Source organism: Piliocolobus tephrosceles, chromosome 8 (assembly GCF_002776525.5).
Source record: "Piliocolobus tephrosceles isolate RC106 chromosome 8, ASM277652v3, whole genome shotgun sequence".
NCBI classification, from domain to species: Eukaryota; Metazoa; Chordata; class Mammalia; order Primates; family Cercopithecidae; genus Piliocolobus; species Piliocolobus tephrosceles.
This window is the reverse complement of record NC_045441.1, coordinates 99,845,626-99,860,276: the sequence shown is the minus strand read 5'-3', so window position 1 is coordinate 99,860,276 and position 14,651 is coordinate 99,845,626. Positions and strand designations below refer to the sequence as shown.

Genomic DNA, 14,651 nt, shown 5'->3' with positions numbered 1-14,651 from the left:
TCCTATGTCCTGACCAAGTTTAATATATCTTTAAATAATAATTGTTATAGAGGATTGGATTAAAATCTGATCAATACGAGAATGGTTGATATATTTTTTCTTAAATTTGAACCATGACAGTTAGAGATAATAAAGCATTCCATGTCCCTTTCCCTAAAACTCATGAATTTAGAAGTAAATTAAAGGTCAAGTGTAGAAAGGTTTTAATACCACGTATACTGATAATCTATACACAGTATGATTTTGGGCTTTTTTTAATCTATAAAAAATCAAAGTAATATCCTCTTTGCACCATTCATTTCATTAGTGTATTAGGATGGCTGTCAAATATACATGGGAGTTAGGTTTATTTTTATTTATTTCTCTAACCATCCCCTTTTTCCCTCTCTCTCTTCTCTCCTTTCCTCCTCCTTTGTTTGCGGGCTTATTTCTGAGTATTTGAATAGAAAGAAGCCCAATTGGCAGTTGCCAGAAGGTATTCCTTAGGATTACTATGTTATTATATCAAAATAATAGCACACATGGGGCATTTGGGTCACACCTGCCTCAAGAGTCCATCAGCTGTGAAGTATTAACGGAGCCGTTCTTCCCGTGCAGGACCAATTGTACTTCTACATCCATGTTGTTTTCTCTACACAGATTGCTGGCTTTACCTGAAGTCCAAAGCTTTAACTTGACCTGAATATTTCCAGTTAACATTCTCTTTGTCAGAGGGACATGAACTTCTCCCCCCTTAAACAAGTGTGTGTGTGTGTGTGTGTGTGTGAGAGAGTTATCATTTTGACACATTCTTTCGATGTTGAATTCTTACAGCTCTCCACACAAGGAGATGCAAGTCAGGTGATTGGGCCTCTTACTGAAGGACAGAGAAGAAATGTGGCAGTAGTGAATTCATTGTATAAGTTGCACCAGTCAGTAACAAAGGTAACCTTTATTTTATTAAGTTTTTTTTTACTTAGTTTTAGATTCTTCTTGCCTCAAATTTGGACAGTTTACAAATTGTTATTTAATACTTTGGAAAAGAATACAATGAAAATGTGATGATTATAAAATAAACTAAGGAGTTAACTCTTTTAAACAGTCTTTGATTCTGGCCTTCATTGTTTGTATGGCTTTTTGTTTGTACATTCAGTTTAAAACACATGAACTGTAGATCCTCAAGTTAATTAAGTTTATTGAGCAAATTATTGGAGGACAAATCATACATATTTCATACTTATTGAAATGTATAATTTGATATAGTGTGGATGGTAGTAAATTATAGCAAAGCTAATGACAGAATAAGAATGCTGAAGCCCTCCAACATGTCAAACATGTTCTCTTAATATCTTTGCATTAAAAAGTCAGGGAGGAACTGTATTAAAAACTGAATTTTTATGATATAATCACTGATGAATGCTTACAAATAGATAATGTGTATTCATTTTGCTGTTTTTCTACTAGGCATTTAAAAGAAATGGCCGAACCTTAACTTGTTTGCCTCCATATATTATGTCTAAGGTGAACTGTATTGTTAATTACCAAAAAAGCAACACTTCCAAGTCCATCTTTGACTTTGGAGTAGCTTGTGCTTAATTATTCTCTATAGGTCATTTTTGAAATATGTTATAAATAGGAAGATAATAATTTAGAAGACCTGAAGAAAGCTAATGGTTAAATGATGTTCTTGAAAACTTGACTTATAGTATGAGCTTTAATATACTAGATTGTGTTTTAGAATAATTCTAGGTGACTGTTACTCACTTATTTAAAGATTTTAACAAGTCCTTTTATCAACTAGGGGTTTCTAAAAATGTGTATTTTACACACTAAACAAAAGGCATGTTAAAGAGTTATTAACAGGTAAATCTCAGAAGGGTAAAAATTATTAAAAAAAACACTAAATGATGTGTTTTCCATTTTCTCTAATCCTTACTCCAAAGCACCATAAGCAAGGAAAGATTGTGTTCTATCTAGCCTACTTTAAATGTCTTTATTGATATTTTCAAAATTTTCATGATGTTTGTATTGATTTGTAAAAATTGAAATGCTGACATTTTTATTTTAAAGACTTGTTGGAAATTAGAGTCAGCCTAAAGACATGAGTGAAAGAAATGAGTAAACATGGCTTTATTCTGACCTTTTCAAGTTTAAACTTTATAATTAAAACCTATGTAACATGAATAAAGGAAACCTAGCTCTCAGTATTTATTATTGTTATTTGAAGTATGTATTTTCTTTATAGACAAAATTATTTTTCAACCTATCTTAATAAATACTGATTTTTAAAATCATGTATAAGATATTACTATAAAGCAATGATAATATTGTGTATATAGTTTGTGGAAACAGCTTTATTATGCTATGATCAAAATTAGTATTTACAGAAATAGACTTAAGCAAAACTATAACTGGATCAAAACCTTGTTCTAGGTTGTTTCCAGTCAGAGCTCATTCCCACCGGCAGCTGAGCAAACTGTAATTTCAGCTCTAAAGGTAAAAGAATTTATTCTTTGACTCTATAGATCAAAGTGGTTTTAGGATTATTTGTTTTGCTGAGTGGGCAATGTCACATTTTATAATTCAGAATCCTCTATATATACAAAAGTAGTAGCATGTTGATAATTATCCTAAAGAGAGTAGATAATGAGTGTGTTTATGTTTTCTAGAATTTAAAAATAGACTCTTGGTATCTACAGATTGTGTTCTACTTATGACAGTTATATATATAGAAGCAAGAGTCTTTTTTGTTGTTGTTTATATTTTCTTTTTTATTTTTTATTATACTTTAAGTTCTAGGGTACATGCGCACAACATGCCGGTTTGTTACATATGTATACGTGTACCATGTTGGTGTGCTGCACCCATTAACTCGTCATTTACATTAGGTATATCTCCTAATGCTATCCCTCCCCCCTCCTACACCGTGGAATACTATGCAGCCATAAAAAAGGATGAGTTCATGTCCTTTGTAGGTACATGGTTGCAGATGGAAACCATCATTCTCAGCAAACTGTCGCAAGAACAGAAAACCAAACAGCGCGTGTTCTCACTTATAGGTGGGAATTGAACAATGAGAACACTTGGACACAGGAAGGGGAACATCACACACTGGGGCCTGTTGTTAGAAGCAAGAGTCTTATATGTATTTATCTAATGGCAGTACAACCCAGTATTATTCCAGTAAAGCAGTGGTTCTCCACCAGAATCATTTTGTCCCCTAGGTGGCATTTGACAGCATCTGGAGACATTCTGGATTGTCATGACACGGTGGAGATGCTACTGGCATCTAGTGAGTAGAGGCCAAGGATTTTGCTGAACATCTTGCAATGCATAGGACAATGCCCACCCTTCTCTCATAAGAGAATTTTCCAGTCCAAAATGTCAGTAATGCCAAGGTTGAGAAACCCTACTTTAAACTGAGGCATAAAATCAGAATGTATTCTCATTTTTTATATGCAAACATAAGTATACCCCCTTTCTATTATTTAGGAAATTTCATAAAAAATAATGGTATGTGATTCAGAGCCATATGTAGTTGACAGTATCTCTTTTAAAAGCAGGCAAATTATTCATTCTTACAACAGTACTAGAGAGGTACATTTTGAAATATTACTACAACCCTTCAAGTTATGTATTTGTATTCCCACTTTATACATCTTAGAAATAATATCTTGCTCAAGGTCATATCGCTGGTAAATGCAGACCTCATTAACTCTAAAGAGTTATGTCTACTACACCTTGCCACCGTCATTCCTTTATTTGCTAAATATTTATTCAGTACTTGGTGAGTAAGTAACTAAGGCCATATAGCATAGACTCTGGAGCCAAACTACCTGTATATGAATCCCATCTCAGCTATTTAACCAGCTATATGACCTCAAACAAGTAAATAAACTCTCTCTTGCCTTAGTTTCTGCATCTATAAAATGGTACAATAAACCTACACAAAGGTGATAAATTTCAACTATTATATTGGATTTACATCTCTAAGGGAGAGTTTTAAAATTGAGATGAAAGTCTACAAGTAAACCCTAAAGAGAAACACATATTTAGAGAAAAGAGGAAACAAGGAAAGAACAATCAGAAGAAGGAAGAAAATTAGGAGAATACTGTGTCACAAATCCTAAAGGGGAGGGGAACTTCTAAAGTCAAATGCTTTAGAATTTACAGGGAATGAGGATTTAACAGGCACCAAAATGTAAGGACACTAAATTCATATATGAATGGATTTGATTCATTGCGGGTAAGAGAAGGAGACAGTCTATTTTCCCCCAATGTATTAAAAGTACACTTGTATGTTTTCTCTATATCCCTTTTTCCCCCAATGTGCTTTAAATATTTTTCCATAATAAAATAATTGTTTTTAGTAAGGTTGGTATATGTATCGATGATCATAACATCAGGTCAATACAACAAACCTTAAAGTCTTAACATTCTTGGTTCCAGACAGGGAATGGATACTCTTCTATAATTCCACATTTTTTTCTTCTAGCAGTAACTATCAAACATTTTTTGATAACTACCCAAAATAAGTACATTTTACTTTGTGCCCTCATAAATAATACATAAGCATTTATAAATATATATATGCATATGTAATTGCATAAAGTGTACTTCTCTACACATTTATAATTGATACAGAAGTTTCACAAAATAATACTTATCCTTATTTTGTGTATGCATTGTAATATTTTCTATGCTAGTCTATTACTTTTTAAAACATCACAATAGTGACCCACTGAATTGATTTTTTTGACCTCTAATGGTCCGACACAACCCATAGTTTCAGAAAGTCCATTCTCTGGATTAAGACAGAGTGCCTTCACTTTGATGATAAAAATCACTTGGAGAGTTAAAAATAGAAATTACTCATGGACTGTGTTTCAGTATAGGGTAGTTTCTCTGAATCTTTATTTTTAACAGACAACAAAGATTATTCTTTTAATATTAGTCACTTTAGGCAGGGAGCTGGAGTCAGTGCAGGGAAAATTGCCCTAATCTTGGGCTGCAGCTGTCACTCTAAGGTTTGTTTACCAGGATCAGTGCTGTGTGTAGCTGGGTCTGTACTTCACTAAGACATACCAATTTTGCCTTTATGAACTGGATAACAGAAGACTAGCAATAAGTACAAGGCCCTCCTGCAGTGACCTCATTAGTTGGAGACTTCACTGCTCATGTTAATACACTCACTGAAGGTTTTAACTTTGCTCTTGAAGTCTTATAAAAAAACTGTTATGACTTATTAAGTAAAAAGTAAGCAAAACCCCTGACTTAGAATAAAAAGGAATGTTGAAATTTCATACAATTGTTGGAAATTTAATAAATCACTTTGAATTCAAGGTAGAAAGTTATGATGTATAAATGCCTGCAGCCCAAACCAGAAATCTGTTTGATTTTATTTGATAGAGACATACTTTTATTAAACATACTTTTTATTAAACATACTTTTTAACTTACTGAAAAATATATAGACATATAACAGTCCTTTTTCTCTAACTTGAGATTTTATCCAAATTTAAATGTTATTCTAGGCTTGAGGTTCATCATTACATAATCTTTTTTTCATTTATTCAGAAATATTTATTGTCTATCATATGCCAGGTATTAGTGATACACAGTGAAAGTAACAAATAAAGTCCTTTCCCGTGTAGAGCTTTTATTGTCGTGAGGAGCCCAGTGGTGACAAGTGCTATGATAAAAAATAGAGCACAGTAAAGGATAGAGAATGGGGATGGAAGGAAAGTGCTATTTTATATAGACTTCACCAATCAAGAGACATTTTAGTAAAAATCTGAAGGAACTGAAGGAGTGAGCCAAGCAGCCATCTGGGGCAAGTGTTCCAGGAATAGAGACCTGAATTGGACAGGCTTGTAATAGTCACAGAACAGCCAGGAGGCCAGAGTGGCTGGAGCAGAGTGAGTGAGAGCAGAGGAGCAGGAGTGAAGTTGGAGAGGGAGTAGAGCCGGGATGGGGTGGAGAGCAGAACATCCAGTCTCCATCATCACATATTCTAAGAATTGTCTAATATGTCATGAATGGCATAATTAATACTGAGTATACATTTAGAGTTATTTCATTATAACCACCATAGCTATTTAAGTACCATTTAAACCCCTTGGCCCAGTAATTCTGATCCATTTTTTACTGAGATTTGACTTGTGCAGATAGTGATTACATTGCCAAATTTATATATGGCAATGCTTCTTTCTCCCTTTTTGTGTGGGTTTGATGTTCTATATAAAGGAATATTCCAGATTGCTGAGGTTCCAATATTTTTATAATTTTAACTATTTTAGGTAAATCTTTTTAAAATGTATAACATATTTCCCTGCTTTGTAAAGAGCATATGAAATAAAATCTAATCTCCTTTCTCAGTTTCCATGTTAGTTGTTACTTTCCATCCATCCTTGAAATGAAGGCATTCCCCAAGATGCTCTCTTCTCTTCCTATTTCATATTTTCCCTAAGTGGGAAACCTCACCCAGCGATACAGTTTTCTCTGTAAACCACCATTTCTTATGCAAATAGAGATTTTTATTTCTTACTTTCTGATCTTTATGCCTGTTTTTCCATGCCTTGTTTAACTGTCCAGAATCTGCAGTACAGTGTTGAATAGAACTGGTGAGAATGGACCTCCTTTACTTGTTTCTGACCTGGGGGTAAAGCATTCAGTATTTTACTGTTTTTAAGTATGGTATTAGCTATAGGTTAATGATATAATAATGTTAGCTGTAGGTTTTTGATAGATGACCTTTGTCAGGTTAAACAAGTTCGCTTCTATTCTTAGTTTTCTATTTTTTATTATAAATGGTGTTGAGTTTCATTAAATAGCTTTTTCCACATCTATTGAAATAATCATATAGCTCTACTCTTTTATTATGCTAATGAAGTATATTATAGTAATTTATTTTCAAGTATCAAACCAACCTTAGTCACGATGTATTACCCTTTTTATGTATTGCTGGATATTTAATGTATCCTTTTATGTATTCCTGGATACTGGTTTACTTAATTTTTATTAAGGATACTTACATCTATATTCATAAGGAATATTGTCATAAAATTTTCTGTCTTCATTTGGTTTTGATAGCAAGTTAGTATATTTGGTTTTGATAGCAAGTTAGTACTGGCTTCACTAAATGGGTTTGAAAGTGTTTCCTCCTCTTCTGTTTCCTAGAAGAGTTTGTGTAGAATTTGTTTTTGTTTTTGCTTTTGTTTTTTCCTCAAGTGTTTAGTAGAATTCACCAGTGAAGGCATCTGGGCCTGTAGTTTTCTCTGTAGAAAGGCTTATAACTACACATTAATTCATTTAATAGAGAAAGGGCTATTTGTGGTATCTATTCTTCATGAATGAGCTTTGATATTTTGTGACGTTGAAGGTATTTATCTACTCATCTTAGTTATCTAATTTGTCAGAAAAATCTATGTAATACTTACTGTCCTTTTGTGGTTTGTTTAAAGACAGGGTTCCACTATGCTGCCCAGGCTGGAGTGCAGTGGCTATTCACTGGCACGGTTATGGCGTGCTACAGCCTTGAACTCCTGTGCTCAAGGGATCCTTCTGCCTGAGCCTTTGAAGTGGCTGGGACTACAGTCATAAACCACCATGCTGAGCTCATTTAACTGTCTTTTTGATGTCTTTGGGACCTATAAGAATAACCTCTTTTTCATTTTTGATATTGTTGATTTGTGTTCTCTTCTGTTTTTTTCTCAATCAATCTAGCTAGGAGTTTAGCAACTGTGTTAATCTTTTCAGTGAAACAGCTTTTAGCTTTATTAGTTTTCTCTGTTTTCTATTTCATAGATTTCTGCTTTTATCTTTTTTTATTTTCTTCTTTTTGTTAGTTTCAATATTTTCTGTTTATCTTTGGATTTGTGAGTTTTCTTTGATTTTTTTAAGATTATTTGAGACTTTGCATCAGTAATTTTAGAGCACTTTCCCCACAAATAAACATTTAACGTTGTAAATTTTCCACTAGCACTGCAATTTTTCTGTTATACTTGTATCTTCATTCAGGTTGAAATATTTTTCTAATTTCCTTTGTGATTTCTTATTTGAGTCATGGATTTAGAAATGTGTTTTTAAAATTTCTAATTACTTTTGGGTGCTGCATATATCTTGTTACTGATTTCTAATTTAATTCTGATAACAGAATTAAATGTTGATGATTTTACCTTTTTTTAAGTAAAAGCAAGTTTATTAAGAAAATAAACAAAAGAATGGATACTTCATAGGCAGAACAGCCAAATGATGATTAATGATTATTTTAAATCATCATTTAAAATCTGATGAGTTTAAATTAAATTTTATCATGTGAGTGTGATGGCAAAGAACACTGCTAATTTTCTTTTGCCAGAAATGTATTTCACTTCATCTTTGAAGGATATTTATACAGAAAATAGAAATACGGGTTTGAGAGATATTTTTCTCTCAGCACTTAAAATATGTTCCACTGTTTTCTGGCCTCCATGCTTTCTGATAAGAAGTTATTACTTATTAAAATTAATTCCCTTGTATGTAATCTTTTTTTTTTTTTTTTGGCTAGTTTCAAGATTTTCTGTTTATCTTTGGTTTTCAGCAGTTTATGATGTGCCTAGGGATAGTTCTCACAAAATTATCCTGTTTGGGATCTGCTGATTTTCCTAAATCTGTAAATTCGTGCTTTTCATTATTTTGGGAAGTATGAGGCCTTTTCCCCTCCCAAGTAGTTTTGCTGCCTCATTCTCTCTCTGCCCCATTATTTTTTCTTCTTACAGGACTCCAGTGACCAGTATATTAGACATTTTGCAGTTGTTTCATAGGTTTAATTATTTTTTAGTGTTTTTTTCTCTTCTCCTCCAGAGAGATTTCTGTTAATTCTATCTTAAGGTTCATTGACTCTTTACTCTGTCATCTCTACGCATAATTCTTCTACTAAGCCTATCCATTGAATTTTACAATTTCAGATACTGTATTATTTTAGTTTAAAATTACCTTTTTTAAATATATATCTTCATTCACTCTACTGAGATTTCCTATTATTTTATTTATTGTGAGCATATTTTTCCTTGCCTCATTGAGGTTCTTGCCTGATAATTCTAGAGTCCGGTTCATCTCAAGGTTAGCATCTCTTGATTGTCTTTTCCCTTGAGAATTGATAAAATTTCCCAGCATTTTATATGTATAGTAATTTTGAATAAATCCTGAACACTGTGAATGTTATGTTGTGTAGAAACAGGATTTTTTTTCTTTTTTTTTTACATTTCTTATAAGCATGTTGGTAATTTTGCTTTAGCAGGCAATTAACTTGGTTATACTCAAACTGTGTTTGAGTATACTCATACCTTCAGTTGGCCACACCTCAATCAGTTCACTTCTTTAAGCCTCAATTGCAAGCCACATTTAGTTTGCTCTGCACATGCATTGTTGATGAGTTAGCTGAAAACTCATACCAAGTTTAAACTTAAAATTAGGCAGTCTACTCTGGCTCTGTCCTTTTTAAGCTCCCTCTCTTACTCTGCAGCAGCTCTGTACCACTGCTGTGGCCTTATAATTGTACTCCTTTTTGTAGTCTAATTTATCCAGTTTACTTTCCAACATGGTTTTTTCCTAAATCCAAATCATTAACCACATTTTGTGTATTGCTTAAAACCCATCATTGGTTTCCTGGTTCCTTTAGGATAAATTCCTAACTTCTTAGTAGCCTATACAGAGTACACCTCTTACTGCCTCTGTCTCTTCCAGGCACTTATGCTCCATATGTGCTGAATGTCTTGTGGTTTCCCAAGTGCCTCAGTTTCCCCAAACTCCTATGCCTGGGAATCCAAAACTTTTTGAGTGTCAACATGACACTCAAAGGAAGGTGCTCGCTGGACCTTTTCAGATTTTGGATTTTGGGTTACTCGACCTGCATAACTTTTTAACTATTCTCACTAGACTCTGAGCTCCTGTACGGAGGGCAAACTATATGTATACACACACACACATACACGTACGTACATACAATCCTGTACATTGTATATTTATTTTTACCAGAGATTAAGGGTTATAGATTAGGAATTTAATGATTAAGGGTCCTATATTTTACCTTTCCTCATTGATTTTGATCATTTGTATGAGCCAGAACTATCTATCTTCATTATTTTTAATTATCTTTGAAGTGTGTATAATATATTTACATTTTTGATTTTATGTGTTTTGAGCCTCGGTCATTATTTTCACACTAAAAACCCATAACTAAGACCTAGGATTTTACTTCAAGTAACTGATGATTTATACCTCCGTGTTGAACAGTTTCCCAACCATGGCACTATCAACATTTTGAGCTGGGTAATTCTTTGTTATAGGAGCTGTTCTGTATTCCGTAAGATGTTTAGCAGTATCTTTGTTCTCTACCTACCAGATGCTAGTAACAAATTTGTACCCCCATCCCCAACTGTGACAATAAAAAATGTCTTTAAGCAATACCAAATATTTCCTGAGGAGCAACATTGCCCACAGTTGAGAGTCACTGATGTAGAACTCTCAACAGAAACCTAATTCATGAAATGCCCAACTGTTGTGCCCTATTAGAAACATTGTACTGGAGCCTACTTAAGGGTAGAAGGTGGGAACAGGGGAAGGAGCAGAAAAAAATAACTATTGGGTACCAGGCTTAGTGCCTGGGTGATGAAATAATCTGTACAACAAATCCCGATGACACAACAAACCCCTATATAATAAATCTGCACATGTACCCTTGAACCTAATAGTTTAAAAAAAAAGAATCAATGTCTATTTATTATATTCACTCTGGTTAAAAGCATATGATGTTGTTCCAATTCTTCAATAATTACTTTTGGTCTTGCCTAACTCTTTTGCGAAACTTAAATGTGTTTGTTTAACCTTTTCCTCATTAATGGTACTACTGTCTTATTGCATCTGCGTTCCTTTCTCCCTGGGCTTATTTAACCACTGAACCTTCTGGAAAAAATAAGAAGAGTGGGGATGTTGAAATTTTTTAGTGCCATGTTCCACATATTTTAAACTTTAAAAATCGTTACTGACAGTGGTTAGGGATAGGAGCAGACTTCTGTTAACTTAGTCTGCATTTGATATAATTTGAAAACTGTTGGTCATGGTGTTACTCACATCTCAAATTTCTTTGGGTTGTTGTCTTTAATTTTGCCTCTTCTTTTTCTTTTTCTTTTTTATTTTCTTCAGGCTATTCATGCTCTTATGGAAAATGCTGTGCAACCCTTACTCACTTCTGTGGGAGATGCTATAGAGGCCATAATCATCACCATGCATCAAGAGGACTTTTCTGGGTAATTACTTTTAACCAAATTTTTACTAACTTTTACTGCCTTTGTTTTGTATTCCCACCTCTATGCTTACTCCCTAAGCTGAGGCCCTGCCATCCAGGGCCTTGGTCCTTTTGTGATGGCATTAGCTTTCAGCCCTCTTCATTACCCGTTGTGAACACCATTCACAGATTAAAATTTTTCTGTTCTCATTTTCATCACTTCTCTCCTCTTTTTAAAAATGTTTTCTTTATGAGCAGTATCACATTACATGTACATACATTTCTGTCTTATTGAAACATAAAATGAGTCTGTGGGACTCAGCCTGGTACTTCAGGACTTTTGGTAGTTTGTACCGTCTTCCCTTTCCAAGCTTGTCCTTTTCCTTACTTCTCACAAATACCCTCTATTTCAGTCCCTTTGTTACCCCTTGACATAGGCATGGTATTCCTTGTATAAAATGCCCTGCCTCTGCCACTGTGCTTGTCCAAATCCTGCTTTGGCTCTGAGCAAGCTCTGACTCAGCCTCCTCCAAGATTGATTTTTCTTCCTCGGAGGTTATGTGGCAATCTAATCTGATCACATCACACCTAGCCACAAACACTATGGTGTTATTCCAAACCTGTTTCATATGTGTCTTGCTCATGCATGTCATAGGTATCCTGAGAATAATGATCATAGTTCCTAGCCCAGTGTTTACAGAAATCTTTTAAAATAGAGTAAAATGGTTTTGGTTCAGTGTTTTAGAAAACTGTGGAGCATTTAGGATAGTTATTTGCAAATGTTTGCTGTGATTTTTAAAAAACTTAATCACACTACAGCTAAACACTCCAATATTAATATGTAGATATGTATTTTATAGTCCCAAGTCCATAGTTACTATTTTTGAACAGTCCTGGTTCTCTTTACATTCTTGTTGTTTTAAAGAATATCTGTTTTATGAAATTTCCATCTACTAGTTTAGCTATTTATAGAAAAATATTGATTATTTCACTGTCCTCTGCTTTTTCAAATTATTCATTATTTCATTTACAAAGTTTCTTTTTTTTTTTTTTTTTAACTTTTATATTAGGTTTGGGGGCACATGTGAAGCTTTGTTATATAGGTAAACGCATGTCGTGGGGATTTGTTGTACATATTATTTCATCACCCAGGTGTTAAGCCCAGTACCCTGTTGTTATTGTTTCTGCTCCTCTCCCTCCTCCCACCCTCCCCCATCAAGTAGACCCCAGTGTTTGTTGTTTCCCTCTTTGTGTTCGTAAGTTCTCATTATTTAGCTCCCACTTATAAGTGAGAACATGTAGTATTTGGTTTTCTGTTCCTGCAATAGGTTGCTGAGAATAATAGCCTCCAGCTCCATCCATGTTCCTGCAAAAAACATGATATTGTTATTTTTATGGCTGCATAGTATTCTATGATGTATATGTTCCACATTTTCTTTATCCATTATGTCATTGATGGGCATTTAGGTTGATTCCATGTCTTTGCTATTGTGTATAGTGCTGCAATGAACATTCGCATGCATATGTTTTTGTGGTAGAATGATTTATATTCCTCTGGATATATACCCAGTAAGGGGATTGCTGGGTCAAATGGTAGTTCTGCTTTTAGCCCTTTGTGGAATCACCATACTGCTTTCCACAATGGTTGAACTAATTTACACTCCCACCAACGGTGTATAAATGTTCCCTTTTCTCTGCAACCTTGCCAGCATCTGTTATTTTTTTGCCTTTTTAATGATAACCATTCTGACTGATGTGAGATGGTATCTCATTGCGGTTTTGATTTGCATTTCTTTTTTTTTTTGAGACTGAGTCTCACTCTGTCACCCAGGCTGGAGTGCAGTGGTAGGATCTCGACTCACTGCAAGCTCCGCCTCCTGGGTTCACACCATTCTCCTGCCTCAGCCTCCCCAGTAACTGGGACTACAGGCGCCCGCCACCACACCCGGCTAATTTTTGTGTTTTTAGTAGAGACGGAGTTTCACCTTGTTAGCCAGGATGGTCTCGATCTCCTGACCTCATGATCCGCCCACCTCGGCCTCCCAAAGTGCTGGGATTACAGGCGTGAGCCACCGTGCCCGGCCTTGATTTGCATTTCTCTAATGATCAGTGGTGTTGAGTATTTTTTCATGTGATTGCTGGCTGCATGTATGTCTTGTTTTGAGAGGTGTCTGTTCATGTCTTTTGCACATTTTTTAATGGGGTTGTTTTCTTTTGTGAATTTGTTTAAGTTCCTTATGGATTCTGGATCTTAGACCTTTGTCAGATGCATAGTTTGCAAATATTTTCTTCCATTCTGTAGGTTGTCTGTTACTCTGTTGATAATTTCTTTTGCTTTGCAAAAGCTCTTAGGTTTAATTAGATCCCACTTAGCAATTTTGGCTTTTATTGCGATTGCTTCTGGAGTCTTTGTCATGAAATCTTTGCGTATTCCTTTGTCCAGGATAGTATTGCCTATGTTGTCTTCCAGGGTTTTTCTAGTTTGGGGTTTTACATGTAAGTCTTTAATCCATCTTGAGTTGATTTTTGTGTATGGTGTAAGGAAGGGGTCTAGTTTCAATCTTCTGTGTATGACTAGCCAGTTAGCCCAGCACCATTTCTTGAATAGGGAAACTTTTCCCCACTGCTTGCTTTTGTCAGCATTGTTGAAGATCAGATGGTCACAGATGTGCGACCTTATTTCTGGGCTTTCTATTCTGTTCCATTGGTCTGTGTGCCTGTTTTTGTACCATTACCATGCTGTTTTGGTTATGGTAGCCGTGTAGTATAGTTTGAAGTCAGGTAACATGATGTCTCCAGCTTTGTTCCATTTGCTTAGGATTGCCTTGGCTATTCAGGCTCTTTTTTGGTCCCATATGAATTTTAAAATAGTTTGGTTTTAGTTCTGTGAAGAATGTCATTGGTAGTTTGATAGGAATAGCACTGAATCTGAAGATTGCTTCGGGCAGTATAGCCATTGTAATGATACTGATTCTTTCTATCCATGAGCATGGGATGTTCTTCCCTTTCTATCCATGAGCATGGGATGTTCTTCTCTGATTTCTTTGAGCAGTGTTTTGTAGTTCTTATTGTAGAGATCTTTCACCTCCCTGGTTACATGTATTCCTAGATGTTTTATTCCTTTTTTGGCAGTTATGCATGGGATTGCCTTTCTGATTTGGCTTTCAGTTTGGCTGTTGGTGATGTATAGGAATGCTAGTGATTTTCATACATTGATTTTGTATCCTGAAACTTTGCTGAAGTTTATCAGCTGAAGGAGCTTTTGGGCCAAGACTATGGGGTTTTCTAGATATAGAATCATGTCATCTGCACACAGAGATAGCTTAACTTCTTCTCTTCCTATTTAGATGTTCTTTATTTCTTCCTCTTACCTGGTTGCTGTGGCTAGGACCTCCAATACTGTGTT

General features: G+C 34.8%; 1 protein-coding gene across 4 annotated transcripts in view; it reads left to right on the top strand.

Annotated features, from left to right (window-relative positions):
• The window catches only part of COG5 (component of oligomeric golgi complex 5), a 371,971-nt gene that overhangs the window by 314,769 nt on the left and 42,551 nt on the right, over positions 1–14,651 (top strand). For all 4 annotated transcript variants that reach the window (XM_023183076.2, XM_031936064.1, XM_023183075.2 and 1 more), the window contains 3 exons: positions 814–924; positions 2,413–2,475; positions 11,164–11,267. In XM_023183076.2, coding sequence (XP_023038844.1) covers positions 814–924; positions 2,413–2,475; positions 11,164–11,267 — 278 coding nt within the window. The remainder of the gene's footprint in view (positions 1–813; positions 925–2,412; positions 2,476–11,163; positions 11,268–14,651) is intronic.